We start from the raw sequence: 15,000 nt of genomic DNA, 5'->3' as shown, positions 1-15,000 counted from the left end.
TATTATTGTACAGAATCCACTTTTCATCGCAAGTTACAATGTGGTTGAAATATGGATCGATCTGGTTACAGAGAAGAGCAAATTTCGTATCTGCGCATTTTCTGGTTTTCATTCAAATCGTGAGGTACCCATTTGTCGAGCTTCTTTGATTTTCTGATCGCATGTAAATGGTTGCAGGCAGTTTTCTCACTAACTTGAAGATCTTTTGTAGGTTCTCGAGTGGTTTTATGTGGATCTTTCTCAATGCCAGTTTTAAATTGACCGTCATCGATGACAGATGGGCGTCCACTACGCTCACGATCTTCAAGGCTCAGGTCTCCACTGCGAAATCGTTTAAACTATTTTCCAGCTGATTACTCACTGGTCAGTTCCTCACCAAATGTTTCATTGATATCGCGAACAGTTTCAGCTGATTTACGTCCTTTTTGGAAGTTAAATAGCAAAATTGCTTGAATATTGCACTTTGACAGTTCCATTTCAAATTACTGTGACAACGGTGAAAAATATATTGATGCATTTGGGTAAATCTACATCTGTATTATCAGACAATTGCAAACTCTATAAAAATCCGGTACAAATTCGTCATAGTTCAAAACATTCCTTACTTTTTATACAACCTGATAGTTATTCTACCATCAATAGATCGGTACGTACAACGAATACGAAACTTCACTGGTGAAATCATAAGAAATACGAAACGTTTGGAGTTGTCTCCCCTACTTGCCGTAAAAAAATTAATAATGGTTTCAAATTTTGGCACAAAGCTAGTTATTTTAAAGGAAAGTAAGTCAATTATATCGAGCCCAGTGTAAAACTGGTACTTATTTTAACCACTCCGAAAGAATGAAAGGCAAAGTAGACCGCGGCGGAATTTGATCCCAAGGACATAAGTATAGTAATTACACGCCATATCACGGTTCACCTATCACGCCCTCTGTACATCGCGGGTTTTTCTGGCTAATATATGTAAATTTATAGCGGGGTCTCCTCAGTATATCACGTGTTTCTACGGCTGATAGGTATTTAAATTCTTTTTAGATTTTAATTATTTCTGTGGTAAAATAATCATTTTCACGCCTAAAAATTAATAAATTAATAAATTAAGATACTATACAGTACTGCACTGTACAACACATTAATTAAATCGTAATAAAGAAAATACGTAGTATACCGTAGATGTGTAAACAAAGAGTCGCACATACTGTATGAAAAACGAAACTCGGAAGGCAATAAAAGAGAAGACACGGGTACTCCTAAGAGTGTGGAGAGAGTTTATAAAAGCTGAAATATATAAAAGTAATAAAATAAATATATACAAATTATAAAAGTAATTAAAAAATATACGGTACAGTACTGTTTCTACTTCGCGGATTTTCACCCAACGTGAGGGTTAGGGTTGGAACGTAACACCTGCGATAATCGAAGGTTTACCGTAGTCTGAAAAAATGCCGCTCAGCAGTTTGCCCAAGTCGTTAATGATTCTACAAACTCACAAATAGACATTGACTAATTTTATTTTACCTGTACATAATTATTTCTAGTTAGCTTTTTCAATTTTCCCAGGGTTAAATATATTAACACCGACTTGACTAACAATCTCTCTCTATAGATTCTGAAGTTAAATACCCAATCAACATGACCAGCTGTAATTCCATGAAGGAAACGAACTAATACTTATCTAAAAATTGACAAGGGAGAAGGAATATTCCTGGCATTTTAATGACACAGTGAGAATGTTTGCCGTTCTCTCTTGACCTTAAGACATTAGAAGTGCAAGTGAAATAATCTGAATCAATTTAGGTGAGTTCTTGGCTCAAAGAAACTAAGCTGACGTATGTGATGTGTATGAGTGTGTGAGAGTGTGTCTATGTGCCTCTGTGTATCTGCGTATGGGGGTCACAACATGATCGCAATTCAATGACTAAGACAAATAAAAAGTAAAACAGTAACTAAGTATAAGGCGTGCTCCAGCATTACCGCAGTCAAATGAATGAAACAAGTAAAAGAATAAAAGAATACACACACACATATAGTAACACAAAGAGAGGAATTTCGATTATCCCCTCGTAGTGAGTTGTAATGCAAAAAGTATATATCAAATAAAGAGGGAAATGCGCACACTTTACATAGTTTTAATATATTTTTTAATATATTTTATACTGCTTGTCTACCGGTTTCGCTTTCGCTAATCATGACATTGAAATTATTGTAATTTCGTATTCTCTGAAGATTTTAGTCCATGTTGTGAGTAGAGAAGTTTGTGAATGATTCAAGTAGAAAATCTAAGGGGAAGTAATTGGTGATTGTTATTACTGGGGACAGGGGAGGTAATTGTTCATCTTTCGGGGACGAGGATAAATATTCACAAAAACTCAAAAGCTAAAGTAGTGAGAAGAAATATGTACACTGATGGGAATGTGATCATGAATTAAAATATATACTGAGATTAAAGTTGGTTATGCGTTCATATTTAGACTTGTTCTGTATTTTTCGATGACAAATTTTCCAAAATAAAATTTATAGTAAACATTTTTAGACCCAATGGAGAGAAATAAGGACACACGCTGGAACAAAACATACAGGAGAAACCCAACGTATTGAATTTATTAAAGAAACGTCTTTCTGCAACAAAAATCAGTATACTGGCTAAAGGATTGAAATTTATCCCAACCCCACGAAGATCTAATCAGAATGAAATTAAAGACAATATTTCTGAATTCTGCAGAAAACTACGACGCACAGAAGCACTAACTGACTACAACGAGGATGAATCACTGGTTAAGACTTCTGCGATCATATCCAAAATTTCCCAAATACTTTCCATAAGCGAAAAACTAATTTAGAATGGAAAAATCTAATTAAACTACAAAACGACAAAGAACTGACAATTAAAGAAGCAGACAAAGGAAATGCTGTCTTCTTCTTCTTCTTCTTCTTCTTCTTCTTCTTCTTCTTCTTCTTCTTCTTCTTCTTCTCTTCTTCTTCTTTCTTCTTCTTCTTCTTCTTCTTCTTCTTCTTCTTCTTCTTCTTCTTCTTCTTCTTCTTCTTCTTCTTCTTCTTCCAATCAGGACTCACGCCATTAGCCACAAAGAATAATCTCTAAATCGAGCCTACTCTAAGCTACTAAGAATACGTGTGACAACTTGAAGATCAACCCACCAAACGCGATAGACTGGCGGTTGGACGGGCACGAAAGCTGCGTTTGTTGTCCTCATTTCGTGAGCTAAACCATCCTGAGGTACAAAGGATTCACAATCTAGGAAGAAAGAGTGAGAGAAAGTTGTGGTGAAAGATTACAGCGGGGCTCACCCCCACCCCCATCCCGCCTGAGCCTCGTGGAGCTTAGGTGTTTTTGCTCAATAAACACTCACAATTCCCGGTCTGGGAATCGAAACCGCCTTCTTACGACCGCGAATCCGCTGCCCTAACCACTGGGCCATTGCGCCTTCAAAGGGAGTGCTGTAGTATTATCCATGCTCGAAAACGATACCATCTACGAAAAGGTATAAACAACAAAAAACAATGAAAAATCTTGCATCCCTAATGGAAAAGGTCTGCATCTACATGGAAATCTTGCATCTAAATGGAGAAGGCCTAACAGAAAAAGAAATAGATTACATCACGAACTTTAAACGTAAACCTAGTCTTTTTTACGGCCTACCAAAAATACATAAGAGCAAGATAGTTAATGAAGTCTGCAAACAATCACACATAAATACCAAGCGCCAGAAGACTTAAAGTTAAGACCCATTATAGCTGGCCCAGCCTGTGAAACCCACCGCCGAAGCAATTTTATAGACATCCTACTGCAACCCTTGCTGAAATACATCAAAAGTTTCACTAGAGATGATCTAGACATGTTAGAGCACCTACAAAAAACAACTAATAAAGAGGCATTACTGTCTTCCTTCGATGTTATTAATCTTTACACCAGCATCCCACAAGACTATGGAATAGAAGCAATAAAATTCGGGTTGGAAAAGTACCCCGAAGTACTTCCGGAACGCAAAATCAGGTCTTTATTGTTCAATCTTTAAAATTTATACTTCAGATCAATTATTTCCTATTTGATGACACTTACTATCGCCAAAAATGCGGAATTGCGATGGGAACGACAGCAGCCCCTGTTCTTGCGAACCTAATAATGGATTATTTTGAACTCACCATATATGAAGTGTCACTGCAAAAATATGGATATCCATTTCACTATTATTTCATAAGAGAGAACTGGAAAAGATACCTGGATGACTGCTTTATCATTTGGATGGATACCATTGATAAACTTTTGAAATTCAAATCAATACTAAATAATATAAACCCTAACATTCAATTCACAATGGAATATAGCAAAGAACAGCTCCACTTTTTTTTTAATATTATGATAAAAAAGTCAACAAGTAAATTATAACTGATATCTATCATAAACAAATGGACTCGAAGCAATATCTCCTGTTTAGCTCATGCCACCCGAAATACATTAAAAGAAATATCCCCTTTAATTTAGCAAAAGGTGTTTGCATAATAGTGTCTGATGCAAATACTGGGAATCTTCGTCTTCAAGACTTCAGAACAACACTAACTGAAAGGCAATTCCCACCCTCACTTATAGACGATGAAATTAAGCGTGCTAAAAAATTAAACATTAAAACAATGAGGGCAACATAACGTAACACCACACCTTATCTCAAAACACTACTGTATATATCAACTCACAACCCTAGAAACAATGCGGCATACAACACTATTGTACAAAATCTATCTATGCTCACTAGAGATCCAAAAATTAACAACATTCTGAAAACACATAAATTCATTAAATGCAAAGCAACAAGAACCGCTAAAAAGACTTCTAACAAATGCGAAGCTTTACACAATAACCACGAAACCAACGGTGAAAAAATGTGGACCTACTGGAAGGCTCGGAATTCCTATTCAAATAAGGAGAGAGGTTCCAATTAAAACCAGCTTCACTTGTGCTTCCGAGCATCTAATTCATGTTATAACTTGCTCATGTTGTGGACATAACTATATAGGACAGCCATGTGTGAAACTTGGGGTCTATTTCTAGCAGACTGGTGTTGTAATCATTCAACATCCTTATTACGACGGGCTACTATCAGTTTCCGTCTACCAAATCTACTCACAAGGCTTTCGTCAGCCCGTGGCTTCAGTGGAAGACACTTGCCCAAGATATCACGCAGTGACACTGAACCTGGAACTTTGGGTTGAGAAGCAAGCTTTTTCCTATATAGCCACGCCTGCGCCTATAGCTGGTAGAACCGTTAGCACGCCGGGCGAAATGTGGAGCCGTATTTCGTCTGCTGTTACGTTCTGAGTTCAAATTCCGTCGAGGTCGACTTTGCCTTTCACCCTTTCGGGGGTCGACAAATTAAGTACCAGTTATGCACTGGGGTCGATGTAATCGACTTAATTCGTTTGTCTGCCCTTGTTTGTCCCCCCCCCCTATGTTTAGCCCCTTGTGGGTAATAAAGAAACATATGTGTGTGCGTGCGTGCGTGTGTGTGCGTGCGCATGTGTGTGTGCGTGCGTGCGTGTGTGTGTGTGCGTGCGTGTGTGTGTGTGTGTGTGTCTACGTGTGGTGATTTAGAGACACTTAATTACCAGCATATTACTCTCTTCAAGCTAATTAAAAGGTTATCTCTTTCAGATACCCCGAAGAAGATAAAACGTTAACACAAATAATAAAAAGACGCACAGTAATTGTTGTCACATGTGCAGAACACAACGATTTAAAAATTACCATTTTCAAAGTGCCAGAAAGGCGTTCAGATGGAATTGGAAACCTCTGGCAGGAATGTTTCAACTACATCAAACATTCTAAGCATCCAGACGCTATAAGTACACAAAAATTCATCCATCGAGTTCTGAACATTATTGTTGATAGTCCCGGAAAAATCAAATAGGGTCATCTCTAAAGAATTTCAGGCGTCGGGGTGGGCTATCAGAACTGTGGGGCACGAGAACATTTGATAAAAGTCGTGTGTATTGAGGAAAGGCCACCGTTTGATCCGTGCCAAGCGGTTGCTTAACAAGGTAAAAAAATTCTCAAAACATGGCATGGTTTGGTGCTCCTCTGATTACAAACACCGCGACAATGACCAAAAGTCTAAAAGAAGAAATGACAAATGGTTATGTGTAGATCCTTCTGGTGTCCCCAGACGAAGTTTCCAGCAACTGTAATGGTTTTAGGAGCGATGAGTAACGAAGGTCATGTCATACCACCACACATCTTGATACATTGAGGTACTTGAGACAGTTGTTAAGCCCTGGATGGATGAAGTACGCAGCAGAAGGCTTGTTCAAACAAAACTCAGCATTCTCACAAAACCTACGAAATCCAAGAATGGATGTCATGCAATCACCTACGATAATGTAAAATTAATGTTGTGACCTACAAACTCGACAGATATAAATCCCATGTTGAATGGGAGATCAATCAATATTATCACAATGCCATAGCTTCACCGAAGGCCGTCATTGGAAAAACTGACGGAAAGTAAAGATTTAGGAGGAAGAAATAAAAATTTCATGGTGTCATTGAAAAGGAAGACAAGTAAACCAGCAAATGAATATATAAGTACGGTATATAACTATGTAGTTTAATAAGTGAATTACTATTGATAAAGGTATATATGGATTGGTATGAAATTTCTGGGTAAGTTTCAGTTTCTAATAATCTAATAAAGCGTCAGTTATACAAGGTAATATTCGGAGTTAAGCTAGTAGATAGTAAAGTTAAATCAATTGGTAGTTGGAGCTATACTTTATTCTCCTTCGCTAAAATTTTAATTTTTAATGCTTTACAGTTTAAAAAGTAGGAATATTTAGGATGAAATAATGAGAAAGACTAAATAACAGGATACACACACACGCGCATATACATACATACATACATACATACATACATACATACATACATACATACATACATACATGCATACATGCAAGTATATAATATATATATATATATATGTGTGTGTGTGTGTGTGTTGTGTGTGTGTGTGTGTGTGTGTGTGTGTGTGTATATATATATATATATATATATATAGAGAGAGAGAGAGAGAGAGAGAGAGAAAATAGTAAAAAGTGAAAAAACCACAGAAGGATTGTTTTAAAAGGTTAAAAAATATATTTGAGTCATAAGTCAGAAGAATGTTATAAAAATTTTCATACAGTGACATAGTTTTTGAAGAAATTACCGGTTTCGTGTTAACTTTTCAAATTTCTCAAAACATCGTGTTATGACTTCGTTATGAAGTGTAAAGAAGAGTTCCAGGTAAGGGGAGGTAATAAGTGATTTCTTCCGGTGTAAGGGAGATAATCGCTTTATATTTCATGCCTCTTTTACTTAATGGGGTGAGTTTCTCTATATAAGAATGTTAGAGTGGTTAAGTTTGGGCTTATATTTTTCAATGAAGAATGTTTCCTTGTTTAGTCTAATTTGTGTTGGTGTTCCAATAGCACATTGATAAAAAGGAAAGATTAAAAATTGTGGTAGTAGTTGCTTTGCGCATTTCTCAATATGCTCACTAAAGGGTATCATTCTGTATTCTGGGAATGCAATCTGTTGTCGATGCAGTGTGCATCTACGTCTGAATGATAGTCCCGTGGACCCCACGTAGTTTTGGTGGCAGCCCGAGCATCTTATGACATAAATTATGTTTTCAGAAGCACAAGTAAAATTAGATTTGATCTTGAATTTTTGTCCCTCTTTGAAAAGGAATTCCGATCCTTCTAGAAAGTTTGGGCATGTTTGGTCTACCACATTTTTTTACTTTTGCATCCGCAATTTCAGAAAACAATTTTGCCTTTGTGAGAATCATTTTTAGTGATTTAGATTGTTTGTAGCTTTTAATGATTTTATGTATGTTTAGAATTTCCTTTAATGTGGGGTCCTTATGAAGTATTGGTAAATTCTGGGTGATGATGGTGAAGGCTTCTTTGTTTCTAGGGTTGTATGTGGATATGTAAGGTAGTATTTTCGGGGAAGGTGTGTTGTTGTGTTGAACTTTTCTCAAAGTTTCTATGTCGATTTCTGTTGCACGTCTGATCCCATCCTCTATGAGTTGAGCTGGGTAGTGTCTGTCAATTAGGGTGTTTTTTAGTTCTTGTAGTCTAAAGTTCCTGGTATTTTGTTCTGACACTATTGTGCATATCCTTCTTGCAAGGTTGAAAGGGATGTTTGTTTTAGTGTGTCTTGGGTGGCATGAATAAAAAAGTAGGTATTGTTTGGCGTCTGTGGCTTTGTAAAAAATGCCTGTTTCTCTTTTAAGGTTAATTTTTTTAATTAGTATATCTAAGAATGGAAGCTCCTTTTGGTTGTATTCCATTGTGAACTGTATATTTGGGTTGATGCTGTTCAATAGGTTTTTGAATTTTAGGAGTTTATCTGTGTTTTCATTCCAGAGTATAAAACAATCGTCCAGGAATCGTTTCCAATTCACTTTTATGTATTGAGAGAGGGGGTTTCCAAAGGTTGATAAAGATTCCTGGTAAACAATTATTACCAGGTAGCCCATTGTTAGGTTCGCAATGACTGGTGCTGCCCTTGTACCCATAGCAATTCCGGATTTTTGATGGTAAAATGTATTGTCAAACATGAAGTGGTTATTATGTAGGATGAATTCAACCGATTTAGTAATGAATTCTTTACTGATCCTTTTTGGTATTTCTGCTGGAAATTGGTCCAGCCAGAACTGTATTGCCTCTAGTCCATAATTATGAGGTATACTGGTATATAAATTAACTGCACCAAATGAAACCATGATTGTTTCTTCCTTGACTTCTTTTGGAAGGTGGTTTAACATATCCAAGTCATCTCTGATATGGCTATCGATATGTTTAAGGAAGGGTTTCAGGAGGATGTCCATAAATAGACTTAATCTGTGTGTTTCACAGGTTGGGCCAGCTACAATGGGTCGTAGTTTTAGGTCCCCCTAATATATATATATATATATATATATATATATATATATATATATATATATATATATATATATATATAAGAGAGTTTGTATGTGTATGTAGGTGTGCGCATGTTCCTTATGCATTCCAAAACCGAGTTACCGATTTTGACGTATGGGGTATCAAAAGATTCAGTAAGCTTTTGGCTACCAACTAAACTATATTTTCACTCACGTATTCGCATTACAAAGATTTAACATTATCATTTTTCTTTTAATCATCTATTGTAAACGACATCTTTTACCATCACCACCACCACCACAACAACGATGACGTCACATTTTCTATATGAGTGTGTTCGCTCGTTCGTTGTGCACGTTAGACCAATGACTGACGAGTATATGTATGTGGCGGTGTTTGTTGCCTGTCAGTATACATACATTTTTGTGACGACTGACACGCACACAAACACACACATCTAAAGACACAGACGCACAGAGGAACAGAGAAAGGCTTGAGGTGTGCGTTAATATATGTATGTGTGTGTGTGCATGTGTGTGTGAGTGCGTGTCTTAGTATATGTATGTGGCTTTATCCCCCCCCCCACGCACTCACCCAACAGTGAAACGAATTGATATTGAAAGTTACAACGACCAGGTTTCATTAGAAAGTGAAAATAGTTTCATACTTTCAATTTGAACCAAAATTACAGTGTTCGATTACGAGACTGGCGATGTATGAATAATGAAAGTAATATTTCTCCGAAATAGTTACATCTGTAAAGAAAGTTGCTTAGGCGATCTTTCGTTTTGACTTGCAGAACTGTCATGTGCGTTCGTTAATTTCCATAAAATATGTTTATTTATTTACTTATGTTTTAAAGTGAAATAGAGGAGAAAATGAAAGATGTATGTACCTGTATATAAAATGGACGTGTGTGTGAGAGAGAGAGAGGGGGGGAAGAGATAGGGGAAAGGAGAAAGAGAGAGTGAGAGAGAGCGGAAGGGAGAAAGAGAGAGAAAGAAAGAGAGTGACTGAATGGGTGTGTTGTCATGTATACGTACATAAATCAAAACATATGCATAGATCTTTTTCGTATGCACATGTGCGTGTGTGAGAGAGAGAGAGAGTGAATGTGTGCATTCTCATGTATGTGTAAGTGGCACTCAACCCGAAACATTGCATTAAAAGACATCCATTGTTCTATATATTATGAGAAAATACGATCACTCTCTCTCTCTCTCTCTCTCTCTCTCTCTCTCTCACTCACAAAAAAGACGTATGCATATGTATTTATGGCCGAATGTAAAGAATACGCACATCCGGTGTTTAGGATTAGGGTCACGCCGAAAACGGGTGGTGCACATATTCTTTACCTCTGCCTATTTATGTATGTGTATATGAAAGTTGTGTGTGTGAGAGAGAGGGGGGAATGAATGATGCTTACACATACATGCAAAAAATTCATACATCACCACACCTTCATTCAATCTCTCTTTTTTTCTCTGTCTCTCAAACACACGTCCATTTCATATACACGTACATATTTCACATTCTCCTCTCTTTTACTTTCTCCTTTCACTTCAAAGCAAATGTCGCCTCTTTTCTTTATTCTCTCTTTCAATTTCTCCTCTCTTCAAAGCATAAATAAATTAAAAGAATTTTACGGAAATTAACGAACAATCATATGATCCCATATATGTCGAGTTTAGGACTTTGTTTCTTCAAACAAAAGAATGCCATAAAATAACTTCCTTTGGCACACATACACACACACACACACACACTCTAGGTAAAACTTCTGTGCGAATTATGTTTTCTTGCAGTGTGCACGCGCAAATTTAAAGCTCAAATCTAATTGAAATTATCTTTTGCTATTGTGTAATTTGTGTTTGTGATGAACATCTTTAAAAACCTGATCTCCAATGTAAACTTAAAAGAAAGTTTTCCCAGAAATCCTGTCCTTTACTTCTTCTTTCTAGCATGTCCAAGGTGATATTTTCGCTCCCCCGCCTTATCTTTTTCTTAAATTTCTTCCGATTCCTATGTCTGCGATACTGAAGATTAGGATTTCACCCACAAAACACGTTCTCAATATTTTAATTTTCTCCCTTTCCACACCAAATTCATTTTTTACTTTTTTCAAATATTTTTTCTTGGTAATCCATGGAGAGAAAACAGAGAGTACGAATCTTTAACAATTTTACCCATCACCTCACTACTTTCAAAAAGCTACAGACTCACAATGTTCACTTTTAGCTTTATGGAAAGCGGGGAATTTTCTTCAGAAATAAAGTCGTTTACTTGTTGTTTCTAGCAAGTTGGGTTTTCAGGCGGTGGTCTGGTATTTTTAAGTTTGCTATTTCAGTAGAATTCTACGCATGCGGGAAACATCAGGCAAAAGTGAAAGCTAGCACGTGATGGGTGAGCGAGGTGGGGAAGGGGCATTGAGTGTTTCTTTAAGAAAAATTAAACTATGTAAAATATATGTATTTTCCAGATTAGTAATCTCTATATATTTCTACGTATATAACAAAAACAAAAAAAAATTCGAAAAAGTTACAAATTAAGAAATTGCAGTGAGGATGGGGGAAAATTAAAATTTTGAAAACGTGATTTCTATATAAAATCTTATTAACGCCCTTTTATGATCCTTCTTAAGAACATAAAGCACTTTCATGCAAACCCATGCAAATTATACTCTCCCCTTCCCTTTTAAATAAACGATAACTTCCATTATGCCATCAATTAGATATCAGCTGTGCCGATTCTGCTCATAAGAAAGGAGCAAATAGTATAATGTGCCTGTAGGTCATAACACCCGGGCAACGCCGAGCTGCATTGCTAGTGTGTGCGTGTGTGTGTGTGTGTGTGTGTAAATATATATATTACAGCTAGAGAGAGGAGGAAAGGAGAGAACGCGCGTATGTGTGTATGAGAGAGAGAGGAGAGAGAGAGAGAGAGAGTTTCTCGACACTTTTATGCGTTTGGTTGAAATGTAGGACCAATGAAGCGCTGGTGTATGCTCAACTTGCTAAAAATAACTAGTAAATTTCCCTTGAATCCCATCCTAATGTTTGTAAAAGATGGGAACCATCATGACTAGGATATCTTTATAATAGGTCCGCTTGATCATAGCTGAGAAAGGCTAACATTAACTTGAACAACAACTTCATAAACAATACTGTTTTGGATATTTGATAATTTACTGTACATTCTAACTTCCCATTCAGGTCATTAGATTAACTTCAACTCCAATAAGTATCACACTTAAACTACCTTTGTGCTATTGGTTACACTATATTTCACAAAAATACTGGACGGCCACTGTTGGAACATCGTTGATAACCACGTCAATTTGGTTAGAACTGACCTGGAGCAAAGCGTCGACATTAAAGACGACGACGGCAATGACAAGAACAAATCAACATCATCCTTCTTTATGAACCATAGTTATGCTTTTAAATCTGTTTGATAGATCTCTGCTCATCTTCTATCATGTCTCAAAGAATATTTCTCACGTTGTTAAATATAGGTAAAGAAACATGTTTACATATTTTCAATTTCGAGTGAAAAAGACTTTTACAATAATTTCAAAGCAAAGAACCAAAGCAAGCATATGTAAACCCATTTGATTTTCGTCAAAAAGATATCTAGTAACCGTATCACAAATTCGCTTCATCACTGTGCCCTTTACTACATTTGTACAAATAACATCGAACGACTTAAATCGGTGCTTATCAACTCACCAACGCGGTTTGTGGTCTCAAGGAACAGTAGAAGTTTCTCAAATTATCAGTTCTAAGGAGCATTAATAGAAACAAGGAACATTGACAGAAACAAAGAAAACTTCTACCATATATATATTTGTATTTTTAACAATTTGTTACATTCCTCGTTTGCTTTGTATATTGACTCAACAATCTGTTTTTGTTGCAATATAAATATATTATAAGAATTCTTAATGAAATTCAATCAAATTTCTAAAGGTTGTAAAGGGAAATTATCTACGGTTTTTATTACATTAAGATTTATGATTAAGATATGTTATCGCATATCAGCATATATTTACACAGCTTATTATATATGATAAATATATATAATATATTAAGATGTGATATTGCCACTGATTAGGATCTGTTGGTCAGAAAAAGAGCATTACCGAAATAGTTTAATATTTCACCTCATTTATGACTGTAATGCCGGAAATACTCACGTTCGTCTTTTTCTTTGAAGAGTCTTTCGTCCAGGCAGTTTTTAGAGAAGACGTTTTAACACTCGGTGGCAAACATCTTGATCTTTTCTTGCGAGATTCTCGTCGACGTTGAGGCGGCTTCTGGACTTCAGGTTTGATCTCGGAATCTGTATCACTGTCGCTGTCACTGGAACTACTGTTATTATATCGGGATTGATTTTATAGTTGGTTGATTGGTTGGTTTCGATAAGATAAATAAACGAATGATTATTATAAAAGTAACCTTAAACGCATATGTATATATGTATATATGTATGTATATATATATATATATATATATATATATATACATATATATCATATATATATATTATATTCAATATATATGTATATGTGTGTGCATGTATGTATATATGTCTGTATGTTACACCCACACACACACTAATATATATATATATAAGGTTAGTAGAGTTAGCGGTTGGAATAACCGTCTAAGGGATAAAAATATCCGTTTTACTACCAGTATAAATTACCTATGTTAACCCTGAGCATACGTATGCATGCATATTATGCTCATAAGGTACATGCAATAACAAAAATAGTTTAGTCATTTACACTGCTAAATGATATGATGCAACTATATTAAGCCTCCATTCCTTCTCTCTCTCTCTCTCTCTCTCTCTCTCTCTCTCTCTCTCTCTCTCTCTCTCTCTCAGCTCTTTTCTTTTCTTTTATTTTATGTATCTTTCTTCTCTCTGACGAAACTCCATGTTCGAGATCGTACGTGCTATAGAATATGACGAATATTATTCTCAGAATTTTCCTTAGCAGCGCTGTCGGACATTGGAAGCAGAAGCAGCTGCTAGAGGGGATAAAGTTTTGTATTTAAAAGAAAAATAATAATCGATGGTAGTCAATTTGTTGTTGATCAAGAATTTATCTATTTTCTATTTTATTCATATATATATATATATATATATATATATATATAATGTATGTGTGTGCATCTATGTGTAAGAGAGAGAACGCCTGCTGTCTACTATATTTGAGTAATTTCTGTTTCTGCTCGCCTTTGCAAGCGATATTGCTAAGTTTAATGACTCCTTATAGATACCCCTAATAATTGACTTTATATTTGCGAACTTATTCTACTATCGTTTCTTGATTGACTGCTCGCAGACGACCTTAAATTTCTTAAATGTTGGTATTCTGCTTAGAAATTTCACATATTGATAATTTGTTGCTTTATCAAGTCGTTACTCACCTGTTTACCTGATTGCTTGATTGGGAGTTTTGTAACGTATTATACGATCTAACTAATTGTATTTTCCTAATGAAAGAATTGTAGCAATGCTAGATAACTAATCTGTCTACTTTTATTATATACACATACATATATACAAACATACGTAAATACATACATACATTTACACACACATGCACACACACACACACACACACACACATACACACACACACACACACACACACATACACATGATAAGGGTGGTTGTAACAAATGTGTACATCATTCGCGAATGTATATCGACGAAAGATGTACCCATTGTTGAGAAAACCGAAAAATCGGTGATTTGGGCTTAACCTATTGGGTTAAGTCGCGCTTAAGTCGTGCAGGCCTGGTCAGCCATAAAAGAAGCCATGGTAATCGACCCCTTGTAAATTATGATACACTATTGTTGACAACAGGACATGTGCAACCAATGGAAAGGTGTGCCGTTCAGTTGGAGGATTTAAAGAACATTCTGTGGCACCGGTTCCTTCTGCCAGCCGGCACAACTGTTTATTATACAATAAAATGTGCAAATCTTTAGCGGGCCTCAAGAGTCATTTAAGAACATCATATTTCATTATCAATGATT

The 15,000-nt window shown here is 36.0% G+C and overlaps 1 protein-coding gene across 1 annotated transcript in view; it reads right to left on the bottom strand.

The window, feature by feature from the left end:
* LOC115210503 (cytosolic carboxypeptidase 2-like) overlaps positions 1-15,000 on the bottom strand; it is a 291,706-nt gene that overhangs the window by 105,535 nt on the left and 171,171 nt on the right. Inside the window, exon 17 of the mRNA XM_029779107.2 lies at positions 13,142-13,313. Coding sequence (XP_029634967.1) covers positions 13,142-13,313 — 172 coding nt within the window. The remainder of the gene's footprint in view (positions 1-13,141; positions 13,314-15,000) is intronic.

This window comes from Octopus sinensis, linkage group LG4 (genome assembly GCF_006345805.1).
Source record: "Octopus sinensis linkage group LG4, ASM634580v1, whole genome shotgun sequence".
Lineage (NCBI taxonomy): Eukaryota > Metazoa > Mollusca > Cephalopoda > Octopoda > Octopodidae > Octopus > Octopus sinensis.
Note: the sequence above shows the minus strand (reverse complement) of the source record. Positions and strands in the feature narration are given on the sequence as shown.